Source organism: Stegostoma tigrinum, chromosome 28, assembly GCF_030684315.1.
Source record: "Stegostoma tigrinum isolate sSteTig4 chromosome 28, sSteTig4.hap1, whole genome shotgun sequence".
In the NCBI taxonomy this organism is placed as follows: Eukaryota; Metazoa; Chordata; class Chondrichthyes; order Orectolobiformes; family Stegostomatidae; genus Stegostoma; species Stegostoma tigrinum.
In genome coordinates, this window is record NC_081381.1 from 21,870,535 (window position 1) to 21,895,490 (window position 24,956).

At 42.5% G+C, this 24,956-nt stretch overlaps 2 protein-coding genes across 5 annotated transcripts in view; one reads left to right on the plus strand and one right to left on the minus strand.

Annotated features, from left to right (window-relative positions):
* Positions 1–2,761, plus strand: part of arhgef16 (Rho guanine nucleotide exchange factor (GEF) 16) — a 37,972-nt gene extending 35,211 nt beyond the window's left edge. Inside the window, exon 15 of the mRNA XM_048561780.2 lies at positions 552–2,761. Coding sequence (XP_048417737.2) covers positions 552–691 — 140 coding nt within the window. The 3' untranslated portion in view covers positions 692–2,761. The remainder of the gene's footprint in view (positions 1–551) is intronic.
* Positions 2,762–3,968: 1,207 nt separating this feature from the next.
* Positions 3,969–24,956, minus strand: part of LOC125466575 (multiple epidermal growth factor-like domains protein 6) — a 433,777-nt gene continuing 412,789 nt past the window's right edge. For 3 of the 4 annotated variants that reach the window (XM_048561224.2, XM_059638102.1, XM_048561227.2), the window contains 11 exons: positions 24,611–24,739; positions 21,981–22,109; positions 20,048–20,179; positions 19,370–19,498; positions 18,872–19,000; positions 18,007–18,135; positions 14,670–14,798; positions 11,908–12,036; positions 11,226–11,354; positions 9,674–9,802; positions 3,969–8,310 (listed from right to left, as the gene is read on the minus strand). In XM_048561224.2, coding sequence (XP_048417181.1) covers positions 8,231–8,310; positions 9,674–9,802; positions 11,226–11,354; positions 11,908–12,036; positions 14,670–14,798; positions 18,007–18,135; positions 18,872–19,000; positions 19,370–19,498; positions 20,048–20,179; positions 21,981–22,109; positions 24,611–24,739 — 1,373 coding nt within the window. In that variant the 3' untranslated portion in view covers positions 3,969–8,230. The remainder of the gene's footprint in view (positions 8,311–9,673; positions 9,803–11,225; positions 11,355–11,907; positions 12,037–14,669; positions 14,799–18,006; positions 18,136–18,871; positions 19,001–19,369; positions 19,499–20,047; positions 20,180–21,980; positions 22,110–24,610; positions 24,740–24,956) is intronic. The other variant, XM_048561225.2, reaches the window with a different exon arrangement.

The following is a 24,956-nucleotide window of genomic DNA, read 5'->3' on the forward strand; positions in this document are numbered from 1 at the left end:
CTTTGTTGCGAGGGGTGAAGAGAGTAGGGGGCAGCTCCACTGAGTGGTAGCCTGCTGCCCGCTCGTGTCTTTGGTCAAGGCTCTGACCTTCTGTATTCAGTGTTATCGCAACATTTGAGACTGTGATGTGCACCACGACCCTTCCCACCCTCGCCATTCACCCTCTGGTGGCTCCAACTCTGCACTGTGGACCTTTGGAGTCATGCAATTGGCTCTAATCACTCCAGGATTAAGGATGGGTCTGGAGGCTGAGTGCAACTGTTGGGCGAGAGTCAGATTGCACAGTTTCAGTGATGCCCACTTCAGTCAAATAGCCTGTGTATTGTTGAGTTTGCTAAGTTGGAGTGTCTTGAATTTTCCATTACCCTCACTGATTTCCATGAACGGCTGTTACTCGAAGAAAATATCCTGTTCCTAAAGTGTCAATTTCTTGTACCATTTGGCCACACTGAATGCCCCTCCCCTTGTCCACCTTCTAGGGGTTTGCTAGATCCCATTGCCTCCTTTCTCTCTCTAAAACTTTGACGGAATCTCCCCCTTCCTCCTGATAGGCTGGTACCAGGGAGAGAGGATACGTGATTGGGAGATGGGCTGGTTTCCTGAGTCCTGCGCCAAGATGATAACCAATCGCAGTGCAGTGCAACGAAATGTCCAACGAATGGAGAGATTGCGGATTGAAACTGACGTCTAGTTCCTGCATCAGAGTCGAAGTTCCATTTGCCCTGATATAACGGAACCTGGATTTTAACATACCTGCCAAGGACATTAAACCAAACTTAGTAACCAATGATTCCCGTTAGTCATTGCCATCAGATTGTGTAATTGTATCACCTGGGGCTGAATGACCCATCAAAATGATCAGTGGATTGAATATGTTAGTCAGGGTGGTTAAGGAATACATTTTTCAAAAGGGGTTTGATTGTGATCACAAATGATTGGTATCCCAGTCGCCAGCTTCTTTGATTACACCCTGTGTGTGCGGCAAGGCACTTTTTTTTATTTAGAAACAATTTAGTTTTTATAACAACGCAGGACCCCTATGACCATGGACAGTATGAGGGGGAGAGGGTGGGGCCGGAGTGAGAGAGGGTAACTGTAGTTAAAACCTACCGTTCCTGATTTTTCCCATGAGTTCAGTTCCTCAATCCAGGAGGGAAATTCCAGCCTTACGAAAGCAGATCCTGTTTCAATAGCCAACATGCGAAGGTTTTAAGAATTTTTTTTGCTTTGCTGTAGATTGTTGTCAATCAGAAACATGGTGCGAGGTCTGTTTCAGCAGGCAAAGCCATTGATCAGTGCTCGTTCCATCTTAAACACCTGAAAGGTAAAAACTAATACGAAGCTGACCCTTACTTGCACTTTCTGTGGTGAGAGGGAGGTTGTGTGTATGACTAGGAGCAGCTCTGTAAAAGTTCATTACCGTCAGCTCAGTTCATGAAGAAGATGTTGACTGATCATATGGGCTCTGTCACAAAGATTCTCAGTCAAACTTCTCTCTCTCTTCTCAACCTTGCGAATAATTTGTGTACAGTTGGCTGTAGTTCCCTTTTCAGACTGCTTGCATTCTGTCTATCTGGCTTTGGAAGGGGTAGTGAGACTTTTAAACTTCTGAAGCCATATCAACCAGACCAGACTGATGCTCGTGAGCACTTCAACACTGCACACACACTGTTCCAAGGAGGGTGAGCAGCGAGAGTGGAGCAGGTAGACCAGGCAGAACCCCTGTGTCAATGACTGGATAAACAGGACTATGCTGTTAAGCTGATGGGTTGCCAACGCTAATTTGCTATATTCAAGCTTCTGGCTCTCCCACCTCAACAGCCCTGGTTGTCTTTAATTTGAGTAAGCTTTATTTTGGTATTTTTTGTACTAAAGTGCCAGAAATGTTCATCCCTGAGGATCCTTCTCTCTTCCACCACCCCCCCCCCCCCCCGCCCGCGCCCCCATGAACTGACCTTGTGATGCACTGCTCACAGTCCCCTGGGTGGCGTGACCTGGTGAGTGCCAGCCGTCCTCTTGCATGTTACAAACATGGACTTTTTCTGGACTCAGTTGTTTATCTGCCAAAGATTCTGAGGTTCTGGTGGTCAGGGACGGGCAGGAAAACCACCCACAGTTGCCCAATTCCCTGGCAACAATGAGCCAAACTGGTAGGGAACTGCCAGGTTCAGTACCCACCCAAAGCTAAAATGTTTGGGGGTTGGAGGTGGGGGGGATGCAGTTGTAGACACGTAGAATCAATGATCAGCTAAAACAATGATCAGTGTTCTGGAAGGAGGGAGATCAGCGAGGGTCTTTTCCCTTTGCCCAATACTTGGTTGGCTTTGAACATGTCTGCAGTGATTAAGTAACACCCTGTACCATTGCTAGCTCATTTTCCTCAACAGCAATGGAAAACACAACAGAGCATGCACGTATTGGACAGCTGATTTGCTCTCTCCTGCTTTACATTGCTGCTGAAATACATCTTGCTCAAGTAATGGGGCAAAGGGTTTTGAGAAAAGGAAGATTCTTTAATTTTGAGGAGGGTTTTAATTGTCACCCAGTATATCTTAACAAAACTAACCAGTGAAAGGCAACAACTTGGAAGTGGGCTCAGGATTGAGGGTATAAAAAACCACTTTGATTTTGTTGCTGCTGCTGACCCCTTTGTTAAGAGTATCAACTCATCATTCGCCTTCTGCCATTTGATCATCACTCTGGAACTTGCCAAATGTTTATTAATTAAATGATATATATTCCTGAGATTGTCAGTTTTTAATGAATGTACAAATAAATATTTCTTACAATTTATGTTGGTGATTTTTGTGGAATTGAGTCAGTGTTGGGAATGAATGGTCTGGAGAGACCCCTATAAAAGAACAAGCTCTCTTCAAAGCACTTTGAAGCCAGTTTTCAGTGTGTGGTCACTGTCACATTGTTGGAGGGACAGCAACCAATTTCTACACAGTAAGGCATCACAAACAGAAATCTGATAATGAGAATCTAATTCAGACTGGGATATCACAAAGATCACATGTCTCTTGCTGTCCTTGAAGCATGTCATGGGGCCTTTTACCTCCAAGAAAGCAAACAAAATCCTTGGTTTAATGTCAAATGTGAAATGGCAACCCTAAAGGTACAGTACTCCAGTTCTGCACTGGCTTGTTAGTGGGGATTTTGTATTTACGTTGCTGCAGTGGGGCTTGAATCTGATACATAAGGCCTCAGAAGGGATTGCAGTCTGGACAGGAGTCAAATTAAGGGCTTTTTGGGCAGAATGATCAGTCTTCTTAATGGTTCATGTGGATTTTGGCCTCAACTTTACTGAAACCTAACCTGCCTAGAAGTTTGAGATATTGTCTTTCGGCTGACCTTGTGCACTCTATCTCCCATTATCTTGAATTCATCCAAAGCACCCTAATCCTGTCCACCCATCATCCTTTTGCTCACTGTTCTACTTTAGCTTGTGGCTCAGTAATGCCTCTATTTAGAAGTTCTCATCTTTGTTTCCGGTTCCTTCCACGGCCTGGCCCCGCCTCTGTAATCTCCAGTCCAAACATCCTTCACCTCTCCAATTCTAGCCTCTTGCATGTATCTGATTCTAATCATTCGACCAATGGTGACCGCACCTTCTGGTGTCTGTGCCCCGCTCTGGAATCCATTCCGAACTTCTAGTTTTCTTCCGCTTGGAGACACTGCGTAAACTCTGAACTCCTTGCTGGGTCACTTGGCCTAATTTTCTCCATTTGTGGGTCTGGTGGACCAGTTTTACATGCTCATGCCCCTGTAAACTACCATTGTAATGTTTTAATATGTTAAACATGGTATGTAAATGTAAACTGTTGCCACATCTGCAGGTTAAATAGCCCCAAGTAAATGTAGATGAATGCAGTAGCTATTGTATTAATACATCAGGGCTCAGGAGAAATTAGAGCTGTGAAACAGTTAAAATTCAGCTAGACTTCCATATCAAAAACAACCCCCAGTGAGTTCAGAATTCTTTTATTATGGTGTAACCATGTACACAGGAATATAACAGTTTTGCTAGAAAACCAAGCGTATACAGTATCAATGTGAATAAAACACAAATGCCCTGACAAATTTATTCATATATTCTTAATAGCACCTTTAATTTATTATTAGAACTGATTTGCTGCTAAATGTGAGATGTTTAGTTTCATTCGATGAGAGTCCTGCTACTTCTTGCAGTGCCTGTTGACTCGATTTCCCTGGATTCAGACCATTAATACCAAGCTCTGATGCAACTTGGTATTAAATTATTAAATCATGGGGCACGGTAGGAAGGACGAGCAAAGTCAGTCTGATTCTTGTTTTAAAAAGCCTCCAACACATAACCATTGTTAGACATAAGCGAGGCTGGAGTTCTCCTTGAATACAGGCCATGTAGAATGCAACACTGCCATCTTATAACTGTTCTAGGACTGGGCCAACTCTTAAATTCAATTGTTTGTTCCACAGTTAATGAAAATTCAGTGATAATTTGATTAAAAGGAGGGTAAAATATAATCTTTTAAATAAACCAGACCATTTGGAGTAGTGTCGTCATGTGAGAGGATTTCTGTTCAGCCCTCTGACTCCACCTTGCCTGATTTCCCTGGATTACTAGTTACACAGAGCACGCTGCCAGTGAAATTCCTTTCTCCAGTGGGAGACCAACATTGCAGCATCTTTCTAACAGCAGTTAAAGGGGCAGTACCCCCTTGAAGATGCTCAGTGGTAGTTCAGTAGCTTCTCAGGCTGAAGTCGAAGGAGAGGAGTCTAAGAAGGAACCTCTGTCAATCCAATGGAACAGTGTCAGGGGTGGCAATTCGCACTAAATGGCCCTGGGCACTGAATCTGCCAGACAATCCCAGGAAACAGTGATTGGAGCAGATGGAAGAGGTGTGACCCTGAGGCCAGGTGTACCTCCATTCCAGCCAGAACTCACATGGAATGACCAAGGTAAATGGTCCTGTTAGGAGTTGGGTGGGAGGTGCAGAGTTTGCGGTAGGCCATTTTAGGCCCATGTTCAAACCACAATCCACCTGGAATTGGGCAGGATTTGGAACATCTAACATTTCAGGATTCAGATTCTTTGCTCCAAAAATTCATCCGTGTCTCTTCGAAACTTAGGGTCAAGTTTGAATTTGGGCTCAAAACCGATTCTGCCCTGAGAGTAATAGATGTTTCAGAACCCTGGTTCCCCTACCAAGCTCAACTTCAACTGTTCTCCAGAAGTTACCTCCTTCTCTTAATCTGAGGTTTACAACAATGGTGCACTCTCTGGAGTAAACCATAGCAATGCAGTCTGAGGTAATTAATGCAGAAGTTTGTACAAGTACCTGTGCTGACTGGGAGTCATCTTGAAATTACTAGTATTTAGACTTTAAAAATCTATTGGTTGCAGTTAAACAGAAGAAAGAGTCAATTCTTCAAAAAGCTTAAAAATGATCTAATACTGTGGTTGTCATGGTAACTAACTGGATTAATACATAATGGGTCAACTGCTTTGAAGATGCTTTAAATACTGAAATGGCCATACACATTATATTACAGGTTTAAATATTGAAAGTAAAGTGATATGAAAGCAGGTTGTCATGGAGACAACAAGCTAGGATTGTTTCCCGGTGCTGAACCATCCCTGATTTCACACTCTGTTCTATTTTCATTGTTCTGTTTTTGTGCAGGAGAGATAAATGGCAGCATATTTACTTGCACTGGCCTGCTGGGTCAGAGGCTTGGCTGTCCACTCTGTCTCTGAGATATTGTTTACACATTGTCCCTGCCATTTGTCGCCCACTTAATGTCTCATGAAAGGTAAATGGTAACTAATCCGCGGGATAGCCAGTTGCCTGTTGATGGAGTGTTGCAAACGTGAATGAAAACAGTAATGAGCCCACAAGGCAAGGTCTTCGTTAACTGCCAAGCCTGTCAGAGGGCCAACACTACGTTGGATAACTGATCTAGTGTCCAATACATTTATTGTGTCTTTAATGTTAGGGTGGGAGCAGGAGAATGTATGTAAGAACCATCTTAATGGAGTCAGTCGAGCTTGACTGTTGCCGAGCCGAAAGGCTTAAACCAAGATGTGATAAGGTTGGTGGCAGCAGGTTAAAAATCTTTAGTGGATGGAAAATGATGCCTGTGTAATGCTGAGGACCTTGGTGAAGAGGGTACAGAAAGTTACAGGAGGTTACTTTAGTTTAATCATAGAGGAGAGGAGGTTGGCATGTAGAGAGATTGAGATATGTTCAAAGGCACAGGAAATGTGGATGTAAGACATCCTTATGTCTTCCTTTTAAGAGCATAAATAAAGTAACCCGTGCAGCAGCCTTCTACTCCACCCATAACCACTTCAATAATATTGTTGCCAATCTTTGACCTCAATTCCCATAACCTTAGAGTATCCAAACATGTATCAATCACAGCCTTAAACAGTCTCCACCCAAGTGGGCTGCTCAGTTGGCAACCATGCCAAAGATTCACAGTCTTCTAGGTGAAGAAATCGTCATCTCAGTCTTAAATAGCTGATGTCTTTTCCTGACACTATATCCAGTAATACTGCTAAAGCTTCCAAACATGGAGAACGTACTCAGAACCTACCGGATCAAGCCCCTTCAGAATCTGGTCTCAATAAGCTCCTCTCCTGTTCTTCTAACCTCTAGCGATTTAGAGGTTCTTTCCACTCAGCCTCAACATAAGTCAGTCTTATGCCTAGGAGTCAATCCAATGAACCAAATTGCCTTGAATGACAACATTTAAAAGTTTCTCACTATTTAAAAAAAATGCTGATGTTTTGTTCTTCCTACACCAGTGAACAACCTCACAGTCTACTTCATTGGCCATCCTAGCCCCTTTGAACGCTCGCATCTTTCTGTCCCATTTGGCTCTTTATCTTGTGGCACCTTCATCTAGTCATTCAAATTGCAGAGAGCTGAGGCCAGAGCACAGATCCTTGCAATAATCTGCTAATTTGAAAATGCCCCAGTCCTCCCATCTTTCCAATTTCTTTATGTTCACCAATCCTCTTCTCACCCACATATTACCCCTGACATCCAAAGGCTTTACCTTGTGTAATAACCTTTTGTGAGGCACTTTATCAAATGCTTTTTTTCAGAAATCCATGCCAGATGCCACATGGCAGGAGGTTTCATTTTTAACTACTTTGAAACATAGCAAGTTTGTCCTTTTGAAAAGACTTTTATTCAATGCATTCTGCTGTGGTTCTGGCTAAGCAACATGATCTCCAACTAGACGAACCGGGCAATGATCAATTGTTAAGTCCCTGTCTTTCTGAATCCAGTTAAATGAAGCCAAGATGAGCCTCAGCTGAAATTAGCCAGTGATACGGAGACAACACAGACTGACTGATGCTCAAGGTGGTGGAAGCTTTGATGAACTGGATGAAGCAGACTGTAATGGAAGTGTCTATCTAAGGCATGTTCTCTCAACACCATGCCACTCCAATATGCTTACCAACATCCATGCTGAGTGTTTGTACAATGGTTAACACACATCATTTACACTGAGCTCCATAATCCTTAGTATTTCATTCTGAAGTCCTGCAACATTGATGCTTCTTATTTACTGCAATGTAGCCAAAGTCAGATTACAAATGTCCATTTTTGTTTCAAAAGACACAATGGCCAACATACCATGCTAGCCATGATGTGACAGGAGGTCTGATCTTTAACATCTTTGGTCACTTATTTTGCTGCTTTGGAACCAGGATTAATATACATTGTCTCGCCAAACTCTGGGTTGCTATCTCTATTAATCTTGCCTTCCTGGGATTTGGTTTATAAAAATAAAATATATGTATGTACATATATATATTTATATATATATATATTTATATAAAAAGTCTTTAAGACATCAAAAACATTTAGCACCCACAGAGTTTGAGTTTGTTTACTGTTCAGGAATTCAGACCCTCATTTTGTGACCGGGGGAGGAAGCTTTATGTTTGAATTTCTTGCTCATTTCTTGAATTTTGAGCCCGACAGGAAGTTGGATCCTAAAATCCATCAGCTGTCCATTCCTGAATAAAATATCACTGGGCGGAAAAATGGCATGGACTCACAGCCATTCCTGATTCTTCATTTGAGATTTTACTGTATAATGGTTTTGCTTTCAGCAGTGTTTCTGAAAGGTGGCTTTGACAATGCAGGTTGGGGGAGAAGGTGTAAAATGTCCAGAAACAGTCTCGTTGGCACTGGTCAGAATGATATCCAGCTCACTCAGGTGACTATAATCTTGATGACCCATCTGATGCCATGTTTCCTTGTGGTTCATGTTGCAGGTGATGTGGTGGCTTTGGAGGCCCTCCTGGAAACAGAGAGAGTACAAAGAAAGGTCTGACCTGTGTCTGTGGACTCACCCACTTGGTATCTGTTCATGGTATTTTCCTAAGCAGGGTACAGTGCTGAACTAGGGAAACCAGAATGTCACAGGCCTACTCTCTAGCCTCGACTTACTTTCTAATTAAGAACTTGCATTTACAAAGCACTTCTATTCACCTTGAGACATCTCAAAGTGTTTCATAGCCTTTGAAGTGTTATCACTGTTGTGGGAAACCAAACTGGTGTGTCTAATTTGCACACAGCAAGCTCTTAAAACAGCAAAGATGGAGATCAGTGAACAGATAATCTGTTCTCGTAAGGCTGATGGTTTAAATAATTAAATAGTGTCCACAACACATGGAATAGTATTGAATGATCTTTAAGAACCAACTGAGAAAGTGGACGGGGCCCCTAGGTTTCATGTTTTATCTGAAAGATGGCACTTGAGACAGTGCAGCGCTCCCTCAGTACAGCACTGGAAATGTTTGTGTGGATTTTGCAGCATGTCTGTGGAATGAGACTTGAACCTACAATGTTTTGGATCCAGAGACACGATTAAGGCTAGGAACCAGAAAATACCTCGGTACTTTACTGTATTAGCAGGACATTGAACAGTCCTATTTTGAGTGAAGGAGAATAGAGTTCCACATTTTGATCACCAGGAAGCCATGCTATTTGGCAGTGTGACAGCATTAGATAACTCAATGCTGCTCACTGGCTAGGCTGTTTAGTCACAAAATAGATACATTTCCAAGTAAAGCAGAAATAAAGCTTTAATCACTCGTCATTATTGGAGTGGTATTGGGCAGAAAAGTTGGTGAATCAATTAATTTTTCATCTCAAGAGGAAGGACAGTAGAGTGAATGACAGGATTGGGTGTGACACTGTGGTCAAATTCAGACACACTGAAGGGATGACTGGAGCTTGGGCTGTTGTTGGGTCATAGCACTTACTCAAAATAAAAAAAAAGCAGAAAAAGTCTGAAACCCTCTTCCCACAAAAATCTATCGCAGAGTGGGTGAAAATTTCATAACCATGTGAGGCAAGGGACAGAAAGGCTAGGGAACCAAGATAGGTCGATGGGGTTAAGGTAAGAGCTGCCCCAGTCTGATTAACCCTGGCACAAAGGATTGGATAACCCACTCCTGATCTGAAGATGAGGACAGGTTGAGGTGAGTTACTGTACCAGGCAGGGAGCTGGGTTAAATCCAGCCCAGCGTAGAAGGTTCCTCCTCCTGCTCAGATAATATTAAGGAATCCGTCTGGTCCCAGATTAATTCTTTGTCTTAGCCAGCTGGAAAATGGTGAAGGAAAAGAATTAGATTTAGAACAAGAGGAAACACTTTTACCTTCCTCACAGGTAGGCCCAGTCCAACCATACAGACAGGTACAGTGTCCGTTCTGGGAGTCACAGCGACCATTATTGGAACATTTGCAGTTCAAGGAGCAGCTGGGGCCATAGCGATTAGTTTGACAATCTGCGGAGAACAAGAAATGAATTACTCATTAACTGCAATCTCCATTAGGGTTGTCAATTGTGATTAAGCATGCTCCTGAAGGTTTCATTATGCAACTTGCCTCATGCATTCCAATCATTAGTCAGCCAAGACAAACTTGGTTTTCCTGTTTTCAGTGTTTTTTATATCCAGTAAAGAAGAACATTCAAATAAAATCACAAAGAAGAATCTGTGATTTTTCTGTAGGGTGCACACAGCAGTGTCCTTGAGATAGATCTTCAAATCTCAGAGGGTTGTCCAACCTTGAATCTCTGCTGAAGACTTAATCCCTTCACCCCTTTCATACATAACACAGTGTGGAGCGGGAAGAGCACAGCAGGCCAGGTAGCACTAGAGGAGCAGGGATATTGACATTTCGGGTCAGGACCCTTCAGAAATCTGAAGAAGGGTCCCAACTTGAAATGCCAACTTTCCTGCTTCTCTGGTGCTGCTTGACCTGCTGTGCTCCTCCAGCTCCACACTGTTATTTCTGACTCCAGCATCGGCAGTTCTTACTAACCCTTTCATACATGTTGTCTTATGAGCAGAGGCTAAACAGTTTGGGACTTTACTCACTGGTGTTTAGGAGAACGCAAGATGAACTCATTGAAACATTTGGAATTCTTAAGGGGCTTGACAAGGTAAAGGTCGGAAGGATGGTTTTCCTCATTTAGAGAGTCTAGGACCAGAGGGCATATTCTCAAAATAAAAGGGTTGCCAATTTAAGACTGAGATTAAAAGGAATGTGGTTTCTGAAAGGGCGCGAGTCTTTGGAGCTCCTTTGTACAGACAGCAGCTATGGGACAAAAGTCCTTGTTATACATAAGGTTGAAATTGATAGATTTCAAGGGTTGGGGGAAAAATACAGGAAAGTGGATGTGAGGAATGTTGAATCAGCCATAATCCTATTGAATGATGGAGCAGGCTGGTGGGGCCGAATGGACTACTTCTGTTCCCATTTGTAAGACTATAAGAAATGTTGCCCAGTGTAAAGTTCTCTCTTGTTAAGGATGACATAGTGTGGAGCTGGAGGGACACAGCAGGCCAGGCAGCATCACAGGAACAGGAAAGCTGACATTTCAGAAATCTTTCTTGTTTAGGATCCTAATTGACCCCCACATCTGCACCCTACTTTTCACCAGTCCATAATGTTGGTGAAGACAGAATTGAGATACTGCAGCTATTTCTTCTGCAAAAGTGATAACTAAAGGGATTGGATTGGATTGCATTGGATGTTTTTGCTTTGAATTTTGAAGCATTTTACGACAGCAAAGATTACATCATCAGGGCATTCAGTGACGATCAATTTAAAATGGTCACGGGGATTAAAGAGTGATTAGGACGAAGTTTTTTCACAGAACACTGAGCGTTCAATGCTTTGACACAGTACTGCACAAATCCTTACCAACATCACACCTTGTGCCAGTTTTCCCTGGCAGACAGAGGCATTTTCCTGTTATGGCTTCACAAGCCACACCTCCTTCGCAGTCGCACATCTGCTGGCATTGCTCCCCATAACGTCCTTCCTCGCATTCTACAGCACCCCGGGGGAGAAAGAAAATAAGGATTTCAGATGCCTCAGTACCTCAGCAGGAGGCTGGCTCTGGGAGCCAGCAACACAGTCCAATTAACTACAGTGCAGACAATGTTGTTCATGAATGGTCCTAGTTCCCTTACAATTCCATAGCCCTCATGGGCAGGAAATTATCTGTAAATATCCTTGGCACAGGCAACATCAATCCAATTAACACGATGGATGTGAATCACCAAGCCTTGCAAGGATCCAGGGTTTAAATTTGTTTGCTGTGTCCCTCAGGTTGCTGAGAAAGGCTGATCATGAAGATTTGACTCATCCACAATGAACTAATGGCATTGAGAACAGGCCTTTGCAAATCAGAGTGTACAGGACAGTGTTGCCCACATAGCTTCTCAGGCCTGTTCACCAAGCGTCACAATGATGCCTGCACATGTTGAACAGCCAGCTCTCAGGCTAGGTAATTTGGGCCTCTTGGTTTTAATTGGAGGGCTAGGGGTGTAGATGTTAGTGCTGTCATAAACTGTACAAAATGCTTTATCAGAATGAGTACCTTTCTCACAGTAGTCTCCGTAGTAACCAGCTGAGCACAGGCACTGGCCAGTTACAGGGTGACAAGCTGCCTTGTTTCTGCAGTCACACAAATGCTGGCAGTTTTCTCCGTGAAATCCAAGGGGACACACTGTGAACACAAACCGGCACTTAGAGCAGCTTCAAAAGGTTAAAGCGAAACATTGCAAGCTAAGCAAATTGTGCACGCCTGCCTACTAGTGTGTCCCAACCACCTCCTGTCTCTCAGAGTGCGTTAGGCCACCAACCACAGACTTGCTTCCGAAAATAATGTTACTTGTGTGGCAAACTTCTGGCTACCAAAGGCACCGAAACAGTGACCTCAAGTAGTTCAGCCATGGCTCACGGCACAGCCTCAGGGCCTAGGTTTGAACCCATTTCCAGCACAGAAAATCCAAGCTAATGCAACTTGTGCGGAGCTGAAGGAGTACTGCAATGTTTTTGAGAAGAGACATTAAAACGGAATTCTCTCACTTGGCTGTAAAAGGACTATTATCCTGTTGTGTCTCTGAATTGGAAACTGAGTAATTCCTCACCGTTAACGCCACATTCCCAGCATCAGCATAGAATGCACAACTCAGTCTTCAAAAGAAGTGCTGTTAAAAACCCCCTTAGTTCACTTTCTGGATATTTTGGTTTACTCAAACAATGCCAAAAGTAATGAGGAAGTAACAAGTACGTAAGTAATGAATTGTCAGTGAACTGTAGTCAGTTCAGCGAACGTCAGTGATTGCAAAACTTAGCAGCAGGTGGCGATATCGTACAACGAATATAACATTACACCCTGGTCTGACGGAGGTGAAAGTTTAGCAGTGTATATAAGGCCACTCACACCCTCAGTCAATAATGGTCAAACTATATTCAGGATCTAATCTAGCTCTTGTTCAACTTATCCCGATTGCAAAACTTCCAAGTACTTGCAGTATCAGGAATCATTTCAAACTCCCTTTAACAGTCCAATTTGGCTCTCTGCCCATGCCACAGAATCATCTATCACTGGAGGCCATTCAACCCGCTGTGCCTGTGCTGGGTCGTGTGTTTGAATACATTGAGTGGATCCTCAGACATCAGTCCCACCACCATATCCCTTCATTTGCTAATCACCCATCCAAACCCACATCCATTTCTAGCAGCATTTTAAATGAAACATGGAACTGTGGATGACAGCAATCTGAAAAATAAAACAGAAAATGCTGCAGAAGCATCTGGCAGTGTCTGTGGGGATGGTAACAATGTTAACACTTTGGGTGCAGTGACCCAGACCAGACCTGATGAGTTTCTCCAACAATTTCAGTATTTTAAATGATTTGGTTTCTGATCCAACCTTCCTTTTGTGGCCCTTTTCCTTGAATCCTTAAAAGGGCTCACTAAATATAACTCTTCCTGCCTTTTCTCCAGTCAACTTTCACTCCATTTGCAGGTAGAACACTCATCTATAATGCAAGTCTTTTCACAGAACATTCCTCTAGTTCCTGCTCAGCCTAACCATATAATATCATTCTCCACGCTACTCCCAAACACACTCCACACTCTGATCAACAACCATCCCCTCTAACTGTCAGCCTTTGGTGTCCCCCTCAAACTCTCTCCCAACTTGCTTCCATTCTCAGGATTTCTCCAATTGGACTTTTCTTCCAAGAGATTTCCCCTAACACAAATCGAATTAGACTCTCAAATGGAAGTATTCATAGTTAGGCCTGAAGGACTAATTGAGCCACCTGCACAGGTATAGTGATGTGGAGGTAATGTTATTGAACTAGTAATCTCACCAGGGCAGTTAAAGAATTTGAATTCGGTTCTTGATTTACATTCTGGAAATAAAACGTCAGTGTCTGTGAAATTGACAGTGAAACTGCAAGATTATCATAACCTGGTTCATTCACGTCCCTTTACAGAGGGAATGGTGAAGTCTTTATTCAGTGCATGTCATCAAATGCACAATTACGTGATTGGCTGCTTTATGCCCTCTCCCAGAAAACTACTCCGTTGTCACGAAGCTTTGGCAGTGTTTAAGGAGGAGGATGCTCACTCTGCCATTTGCTATACTGGAGAAACTGACAATAAATGCTGGTCTTGCCAGCTCAGATACCCAAGAAGGAATAAAAAAAAGTAGCTTTTGCCTTTAAGATCTCTACCACCCACATTGTCCCGAGTCTCTCAAAGGAGTTGGGCCATCATTTTGAGGTTGTACAGGACGTTGATGAGGCCTCTTCTAGAGTACTGTGTGCAGTTCTGGTGACCCTGTTATAGGAAGGATATTATGAACCTGGAGTGGGTTCGAAAAAGATTTTGCCAGGAATGGGGAGATTGAGTTATAAGGAGAGTTTGGAGATGCTGGGACTTGAGCGTAGGCGGTTGACAGACTATCCCACAAAGGTTCATAAAACCATGATAAGGTGAATGGCAGATGTGTTTTCCCTAGGTTTGGAGATTTAAGACTAAAGGGCACATTTCTAAGGTAAGAGGAGAAAGATTTAAATAAAGAATGACGGGCAACTTATATACACAGAGTGGTTTGTTTGCGGAATGAACTTCCAGAGGAAGTGGTGGATGTGGGTACGATAAGAAAGTTTAAAAGACATTTGGATAAGTACATAAATAGTAAACTGGAGAAATATGAGCCAAGTACAGCCAAGTGGGACTAGTATAGTTTGGAATTATGGTTGGCATGGACTGGTTGGACCAAAGGGTCTATTTCTCTGCTGTATAACTGTATGAGTCTATAAAAACTTCCTGCCAACTCACCATGTTCACAGCTGTGCCCATAATACCCTCTCGCACACTGGCAGTATCCTGTTATACGGTTGCAGGTGCCATTATTTTGGCATGCACAGTCTAGCTGGCAGTTTGCACCAAATTTCCCAATGGGACATTCTGAAAAAGATAAAACCAAACTGGGAATGCCGATTCTGTAAACTCTAGCTCAATCAAAATCATCAACACAAAGTATCTGCAACATAGTCAGTACACTCCAGACCGGCAAATCTGTAATAATAACAGAAAATGCTGGGAAGTCTCACTGAGTAACATCTGTGCAGAGAAAAACAGACAACGTTTCAGATCAATAATCTATAGTCAGAACTGGGAGAAATAAGAAATATAACAACATATAAGCAACTGCAGAGAGTTAAAAACTATTTTTACAATTTTGGACTGTGGGCTTTGAAATGGGAAAAGATACTTCTTGAAGCCGAGGGACTGTGGAAGATGATGTTACAGGCTTTGGAAGAATGAATTATCAGAAATCACTAGGAGTTGCATCCTCAATGTTGGCTTATACAAGCAGTTGGGTGGTGGGGGGCGGGGGGGTTTAGGATACTGGATAGAGTCTGTAGTGGTGTCACCAGGTCCAGTTTAGCCCAGTGACAGATTTTGATTGGTTTTTCAATAGAACCAGTTGTGAGCAGCATGGCGTACTCAGCATAGTATCAACTTCTTGACTGACACAAGGGTGAGTGATTAGTTTTTGGACAATACAGCAGAAATGTCCAGCCTGTGAATCAGAAAACGCCTCTCTTTCTCACAGGTAACAAAGTGTGGAGCTGGATGAACACATCAGGCCAAGCAGCATCTTAGGAGCAGGGGGGTGCTTGGCCTGCTGTGTTCATCCAGCTCCACACTTTGTTATCTCGGATTCTCCAGCATCTGCAGTTCCCATTATCTCTTTCTCACACCCTTCTGTCAGTGAAGATGTAAAATCAAGTCCTGAGTGACTGGCTAGTCTCTCTGTCTGCAAATTCCTTTCTTGCAAGTAAAAAGGGAAGACCACCTTCAGAGACATTGAAAATGCAAATCCTCAAGTGGAGGATGAAAAGTTGAGCATCATTATGTCCAATAACTCTGTCTCCTCATCAAAAAGTCAAAAGGAATTGGAAGGAAGTTGAAGGGAAAAACCTCACCAATGTCCCTTGTTCAGATTGGCGTCAGAAAACCAGTATCACTGAATTTTCTTTTGTTCCTTCCCTAGGGTTAATATTTGTGTTTTTGTCTCATTTTTGTGTGTCTGCTTATGTGAGAATGGGATTTTATTAAAGGCGCTTTGTTTAAGTTATAGGCAGTTAAACGTTAATAATTCATGCTTCTTTCCTACCATTGGTCAAAAGCACTTTGAAATAAACAGACAACCTGATGAGTGTTTTCTTTTACCTTGAGTTCATCATAGAACATAGAACAGTACAGCACAGTACAGGCCGTTCGGCCCATGATGTTGTGCCAAACTTTTACCCTAATCCTAAGGTCTATCTAACCTCCACCCCTACCTTATACTATCATCCATATGCCTAGCTAATAGCTGCTTAAATGCCCCTAATGAGGCCGACTCCACTACCCTCTCCGACAATGCATTCCATGCCCCGACCATGCTCTGAGTAAAGAACCTACCTCTGATGTCTCCCCAATATTTACCTCCTTACACTTTAAAACTAAGTCCCCTCGTAATAGCTACCTCCAACCTAGGAAAAAGTCTCTGGCTGTCCACTCTATCAATACCTCTGATCATTGTGTACATCAGTCAAATAAATTGGGGGCTTTAAATAAATCTTCACACATTTGTGATAACTTCAACAAAACTGGCCCTTGATTTCCAGCACACCACACCACAGAGTCAGGGGATGGGCTCAAAAACAATGACAACCAGAAATATCACAGGACAACATAACAATAAGTGCACACTTTATCTACGTTTGTCTTTCTGCTACATTTTTCTTTCTGTTTTCATTGTCATTGTCTCTGCCTCTGTTTCTATCTACATGGGAACATAGAAATGGGAGTAGGCCATTCAGCCCCTCAAGCCTGTTCCACCATCCAATGAGATCATGGCTGATCTGTGGCCTAACTCTACATACCTGCTTTTGGTCTATATCCCTTAATAGCTATGCTCATCAAAAATTATTCCATCTCAGATTTAAAATTAATTGCTGTAGCATCCACTGTCGTTTGTGGAAGGGAGTTTCAAATATTTACTGCTCTTTAGATAACAAAGTGTGAAGCTGGATGAACACAGCAGGCCAAGTAGGATCTCAGGAGTGTTATCTTGTTGTCTCGGATTCTCCAGCATCTGCAGTTCCCGTTATCTCAGACACAATTTACTGCTCTTTGTTCCCAGATATCTTTCCTGAACAGTCCAGCCCTAATACTCTGTCACTGTCTCCCTTTGTCTTGTTCTTATTTGCTTCTCTATCTTTTCTGTCTCATTATCAACTTGTGTGTCGTCCTCTGCTATGTTTTATTATAACTTAGAAAGTTAAGATATCAGCCATGGCAATTGGTAGCAATCTCACCTCAGCTGTTCATAAGTTCAAGTACTGTTTAAGAAACCTAAGCAAGTAATTTAGCTGGATGCTCCAATAGTGTAACTGAGGGAGTGCTGTAGTGTCAGAGGTGCTGCGCTCCGGCCCTCAGCCTCGATGGATTGAATAGTCTACTCCTGTATCTATCTGCCAATGCTCCTATTGCTCCTTCTAACAATTCTGTTACTTCTCCTTCTCAGTATTGCTTTATTGTAAGTAAAAGCCACTCCTTTTTTTAAAAAAAGGAGGTTCTTACATTTACCTTTAAAGGAACATTTAAAGCCAATGAAAAACTCAGATCAAGAAGATAAAGGACTGACACAAACAGAAATGGAACAGGGTTGACAATGCTGCTCATACTTTTAAAGGCTTCATCACAAGACCTCTAACATCTCTGACCAATTAAACAAACTTTACCCCCAAGCTCCAAATTTTTTATTTTGTTTACAGCTTTCAAAAGTGTTGAAATAAAATGAAAAAGATTTGCATCCTGAACACCCTGTATGAGTTTATTTCCATGTTGCTTGCACGAGATTAAGTTCCTGCAGATTCCCGGACAAGTGCGGAAGGCTATCAATCAAAGGGGGTATTTCTAGAGACAAGGTAACCCAACCTTGACAATCTGGACACTGAAAAAAATTATCTTCAACTTACATTTAATTTCTGATCAAATGTACCCAGAAATTTCAAATTCAGGTTTTGCATACTGGAGACTTCAAGAATTGGCATCAAAATGACATTAAGTGCTTCCATTGCATATTTTTAAGCTTCTTTTCAATGTAGGATGCACTCACCTTGTCCACATAGGGCCCCGGTCCAGCCCAGACCACAGGAACAGGAGCCATCAACTGGGTTGCATAACCCTCCATTCTTGCACATGCAGACATACTGGCATCCCTGACCAAACCTGCCTTTAGGACACACTGAATATACAAAATAGTGGTTACATACCAAACACATTTCAATATGAACAGGTAACAAAGAGACAGAGATTACAGCTAAGACCCCTAAGGTTTGGTGTGGACAGACAAAGTGTGGATGTCACATTATATCTGTTCCACAGAGCATCTGGGCTGGTGATCATCCACTACAATTCTCCTGTCAGGGGATGTCTGCACAAGATGTGCTATAAGACCTTTCCCTGACCATTAATTAACTTTGCTTTAAATCACAAAATCAAAGAATTGCAATGGCTCAGATGGAAAGTATTCAGCCCATTGTGCCTGTACCAGTTCTAATACTGAGTGCCAATCTCCTGCATCTTCCCTGTATCCCTACACACCATTTCTATCTGACTAAATATCCAATGCCCTCTGAGGAATCTGTGGAATAAGGGGGCATTCCGCTTCCATCAAAACAAATCACCAAGGGGACCTCACAAATGAATGAAACGAGGGACAGAGATTCTCGCCCCAGTGTATGCTGATTTTGTGAGTACTCTTGCAGGTGTATGAATCCGTGGGTAGAGATGTTATAACACATGCGCAAAACACTGCTTTAAATCTTGCGTTTGAAAGCCCTGATGTTATCTTAAACTTCAAAAATGGCCGAGTCCAGCTCTGATGCCAAACAAGTTAGTTCTACCTGCCTTCCTAAGACCATTTGCCAGGTATGATGGAAGAGAATAGCAAATCAGACTCGGAATGACATGTTACTCACCGTGCTGACATCGAGAGCCAATCCTGCCTGCTGGGCAGATGCATCTTCCAGTCACATGGTCACACTCTGCACCTTCTCCACATGAGCAAGCTGTGGAGCAATCTGTCCCATAGTAGCCAGCAGGACAGGCTGTAGATAAAAAGAGGTGCAGTGTTAACACAGCATCACTGGGCGTCGCTATAAGCCCGAGCAGATAGAATCAAGCAAATTCAGAGCACCGAGAGGGACCATTCAATCACTTTGCCCTTGTTCATTTTCTGCAAGAGATCCCTTCTCCACATACATTTTCAAACATTTATCTCTAAGGCATGTGGATTTTGTTCTCACCTGCAGGCACTGAGGATGAATGGTGAGGGATTTTATTTTACTGGCAATAGTTTAGAGTTTTCTGGATCTCAGTTCAGATGAGGGGTGGACACAATGCACTCAGCCCCGCCCCTCTAATGTAGATCCACACCCTTCAATAACTGAGTTCTCTTGGTGTTGCTGTTCACTTACTCTGATTACAGTCAGCTCCGACATACCCAGGTGGACAGATACATGTCCCACTCACTGTCTCACACAGGCCTCCGTTCAAACATCGACATAGTTGGGCGCAGTTGGATCCATACCTCCCATCTGGACATCCTTTTAGGAAGAAACAGAACATCACCAGATCATCAGGTACCTGCCCACCTTGTCAGGGAATCATCTATCTACCTTTGACAGGCTTATCTCCATAGCCCACGGTGCTTATAACAGCTTTTACAGATTTATTCATTTGTTCCATTCTGTCCTGTCCATCTTCACAACTCTCAATATTTCTTCCTTTTCAAATATTTATTCAATTTCCTTATAAAAGTTACTTTAAACCTGCTCCTTTTGCATCTAGTGGCACCTTGCTGTCTGCCACTTCCCTACATGTCAAGAAAAGTACTAGACTGGCTGTTAGGCACTTAAGGAGATCCTGAGGACGTGTAAGGCACTATAAGAATGCAAGTTCTTTCCTTTCCATTGCTGCTCAGATTTATAGTCGGGGGATTGAACGCAGGTAATACTACATAAGGAAGCACATCTATGTACTGAGCCACTCAAAGGATTCAGTCAGTCTTTCTCTACAGCTTATCCTGACTGCTGCCTAGGATGCAGGGAAATGCCCGTGGATCATACAGGTTAATCAAGTTAAGTAAAACTCACTCAGGTTGCAATTGTCTCCATGGTAACCAGGTGCACAGACGCATTCTCCACTCACTGGGTGGCATTGTTGGTTTTGAGCTGAACACTGGCACACTTGGTTACAGTTCTGTCCATAAGTACCCGGGAGGCAAGCTAACGAAAGAGACAACAGGATAAAATGTCTGAAAGTTTTGCTGGAGAGACAAGCAAAAAGAGAGAAAACGATTGCTAGAAATCTGCAAGAAGACTGAAAATGCTGCATAGTCAATGTTATTCGACTCTGTTCGGTCCTTGAATGTTATGATCTTTTAAGTGCTGAGACAAGTGCAGGAAATTGGGATGAAACGCGACTTCAGTGTCAGAGAGTCAGAGTTGTACAGCATGGAAACAGACCCTTTGACCCAACACATCCGTGCTGACCAGTATCCTAAACAAATCTAGTCCCATTTGCCAGCATTTGGCCCATATCCCTCTAAACCCTGCCTATTCATATACCCATCCAGATGCCTTTTAAATGTTGTAATTGACCAACCTCCTCCACTTCCTCTGGAAGCTCATTTCATCCATGCACCAACCTCTGTGAGAAAATGCTGTCCCTGAGGTCTCTTTTAAATCTTTCCCCTCTCACCTTAAATCTGCGCCCTTTAGTTTTGGACTCCCACAACCCCAGGGATAGGTCCTTGGTTATACACTTTATTCATGTCCCTCATGATTTTATAAGCCTCTATAAGGCCACTCTTCAGCCCCTGACTTTCCAGGGAAAATAGCCCCAGCCTATTCTGCTCTGGCTCAAACCCTCCAACAGCAACAACATGCTTGTAAATCTTTTCTGAACCCTTTCATATTTCACAACAACCTTCCTACAGCAGGGAGACCAAAATCGAACACAATATTCCAATAGTGGCCTAACCAATGTCCTGTACAGCCGCAACATGGCCTTCCAACTCCTCTTCTCAATGCACCGACCAATAAAGGCAAGCTACCAAAAACTTTCTTCACTACCATGTCTACCCAGGACTCCACTTTCAAGAAACTATGAACCTGCACTCCGAGGTCTCTTTGTTCAGCAAGTGGTAGTAATGTTGCTGTAGTCTTGATGGGCCAAAAGGCCTTTTCTGTACTCTATGACACTATGCTGGAAGGTACAGCTGATGAGTCAGCATCTGAGTCAGAAATTGCAGGTCAGCAATTTGGATTGAGCTTTCAACCAGAAACTTAACAGCATCTATACTCTTGTCCTAGCAGCAACCCAGCATTCATGCTCCAACTGCTGTTATGTCACTTTGGCCCTTATGATAATAACACTTTCATCCCCCAAGTCGTCATTGACCAAACTTTTGGTCATTTCGCTTTATGGCTGGCTGTAAAACCTTGTCTAAGACTATTCTCCTCTGAAGTCCACTGAGATCTTTTACCGTAATAAATGGACTATACACGTTGAATCTTTCCTGAATCAGAGGTTTGTGGGTTCGAGCCCTGCTCCAGGACCCGGTGATGTATCAGCATACTGTAGGAGGTAAACTGTGTTTCAGCTTAGTCTCTCTGCCTACAGGAGCAGATATTTTGTGTACCACAACATTATTGGAAGATGAGTGGAAGGTTCCTGGGATTTTGTTTTACACTGTTCCCTTAATGAAGGTCATCAAAAGCGGGTTAAGTGGTTATTTGTCTCCTTGTTGCTTGTGGGATCTTGCTGTGTATATCTGCTTCTTACATACCAGTTACTGGTAATGGGGTAAACTCATTAGAGGCAGTTTTGAGAGACTTAATCAATGTCAGCCTCTTGTTTACTTGTAATGGAGCCAATTATATTTTGATATCAAGACAAAGGAAGAATGGTGCTTCAACTGATACTTTTCTTCAAGATGTGAGTCAGTTTTAGTTCAGTTTTTCCACAATTTTATTCTTGATGAATAGACCTCCTTGATAAAGACAAATGTCACTAAGTACTTACTCTGCTCACATCCATTGCCTGCAAATCCTGGAGGACAACCACATTCGCCCGTCACATGGTTGCAGGGGGTGTTGGGGGAACAGTTACACCGCTGCACACAATTGTCACCATAGTAGCCAGGCCAACAAGCTAAAGGAGAGGATGAGATGAGGATTAACATCAGCAACAACACTAACAGTAGCTTAACAAACTGTGGAGCTGGATGAACACGGCAGGCCAAGCAGCATGCTTGGCCTGCTGTGTTCATCCAGCTCCACACTTTGTTATCTCGGATCCTCCAGTATCTGCAGTTCCCATTATCTCTGATCACTAACAGTAGCTTGTTAAGTTGGGTACATGGGTAATGGACGAACTCAGTTATTTGGGTGAAAGACCAAATCAAGGTCAGGTTGGCAAATATCTGGCAACAAACCCCATGTCTGCAAAAACCACAGCGTACACAGAGGTAAGCAGAACACTGGTTTCTCAGGTAACATTAATAACAAATCACTAGTCTAATAGGCTGAGGGTTTTTGTTATTAAATACTGGTTGCTCATATAAGGGAATAAGACTGGGAAAACTTGAAGAAATCAATGTCTGCCCTTAAATGATTTCAGACAGTTACAGTAATGGAACTAAAGAATGGAAACAACAGCTCAAACTAGCTGTGTCCTTGCAGTGGGATAACTCTTAACTCTTTTAGTCGTGTTTCACCTAACTCTCAATGCTAATTCATATAGTGCAGTTTGGTGCAGTGCAGTTGAGCTGGCAAGAATGGATAGGCTATTGTTGGAAAGATATGAACGCAATGAGGTGAGGCTTGTCTCCTGGACCATTCATACATGGTTTATTGTAAAGTGTGTTTGTTGTGGACCATCCCACAAAAGTTTGTAATTATCTCAAAAAATGACACCCTTGTAGCTCAAGGATACAATCTCCACTAACTTGTGGCGGATACTAATAGGGACGAGATGTTAAAGGGCTTGTTTCCATACGAGTTATTGTTGCAAACTATATGCTCAAGAGTTTTCAGTGAAAAATCCATAAGAAGCATTGATCAGAAAGAGGATACATCAACCACCTGTGAACTAATTTTAAGTCAGTTGCTTAAGTCTGGTACTGCTTTCAGATTTTCCCACGGTAATCTAGTTTCTGGATATTATATCTCCTGCGAATAAACAGTACCCAGTAGCTTCAACCTATCAGCATTGATCAAGCAGGAAGTTGATTTCCAACTTTTGGAGATGACGAGAGACTGCGGAAGTCATTACAATGTACTCCAGAAAGTGTTTTACTGCAACTGGGGAGAATTGTTAATTGGAGAATCCTAATTTGAGCATAGTTATGAACAAGGCCAAAGGTTTGAGTTTTTGGGGATTCAGTGTGATTTTGGAAGATGCGATTTAAATGGGAACATCAACAGAAGCAATCCTGGCGATGGGGTTAGTGATGTTGAAAGATTAACTAACTGTTATAATAGGGATTCCTATGGATAGGAAGACCTTGAAAAGCATCATAAGAGGAAGATATAGCAATGGCACATTTCTGATTCTAATCTTCAAAGAACGTGAGGGGTTGGCGAAACAGAAAACAGACACGGAGGTCAAGAATCCCATCAACATTCTTCCAATGTTTCGCCTAGACGCTTCCAAACTTCCCACTAAAAAAAACTATTAAACAGGCCATGCATTTACAACAAGATCATCAGACCAGTCAAGCCTATGTCTAGCTATCTATTCTCATAGCTGTAATTTTCCAAAATTCCCTAGATTTTCAGAAGGTTCCATCAAACTGGGAAATATCAAAAATAACTCCACTATTCTTGAAAGGAGGGAGATAGAAAGGAGAAAACTATAGGCCAGTTAGTGTAGCATGTAATACAGAGAAAATGATAGAATTAATTTTAAAGGGATTATGACGAGGCTCTTAGAGAATAATGCAATCAGACAGTATGGTTTTGTGGAAGGGTAACTGTTTGGTAAATTTATTAGGATTGAGGAAGTAACAAGCATTGAAGACAAAGAGGAAACTACAGATGTTATACATTTAAATTTCCAAATGGCATTTGACAAGGTGCAGCATCAAGATTATGAAACAGGATAAGTGCTCATGTTGTGGGAGGTAACATATTAGAATGGATAGAGGATTGATTAGCTAATTCGTTAGCTGGAAGCAGACAGTAGACATTAGCAGGCCATTTTTTTTTGAATTGGCAAAGTGCTAAAGAGATCAATGCTGGGATCTCAACTATTCACAATCTATACCACTGACTTGGTTCAGGGGAGAGAACATATGGTTGTTAAATTTGCTCATTGCACAAAGATAGGTAGGAATGTAAGTTGTACAGAGGGCATAAAGTATTTACAAAAGGCACATGCACAAAATAGGGTGAGATAAATTATCAGATAGAGCACAAAATGGGATTAAAAAGTGAGCCTAAGGTTACAGTGGGTCATAGGAAAATAGACCACCGGTCACATTTCAATCAATCATAATATCAAATAGTGGATTTGGTTCAAGAAGCTGAATGGCCTACTCCTGCTTTTAGTTAGTATGCTTGTACTATGTCCTAAAAGGATGAAAGAATCTTAAAATCAAAGCTGAATTATGAAATTCTGGACCTGATTTTGATATTGATTACATCACTCACCTTTCTCGCATCGTCTCCCTCTCCATCCCCTGGTGCACTGGCAGCTTCCTGTCACATGATGACATGATGATCCATGCTCACAGTTGCAATGTTCCTCACAGAGCTCTCCATAGGTACCTTTGGGACAAGCTGTCACACAGGGAAATAGATAGGGGCTAGTGTCACAACAGTAAACAGACACTGTGATTCTCCAATTTGCAGGTGAAAGTCAGGTAGAACTCTAAGTAAGTTTCATGGTAATGTATTCATTCCCCCTACTAATGAGAATGCTTGCCAGGTCACAAGCAAATCAGGTGAAGAGTTGACAAGCAAACTTCTCAGCCTATTGCTAATCTCAACAATAGAG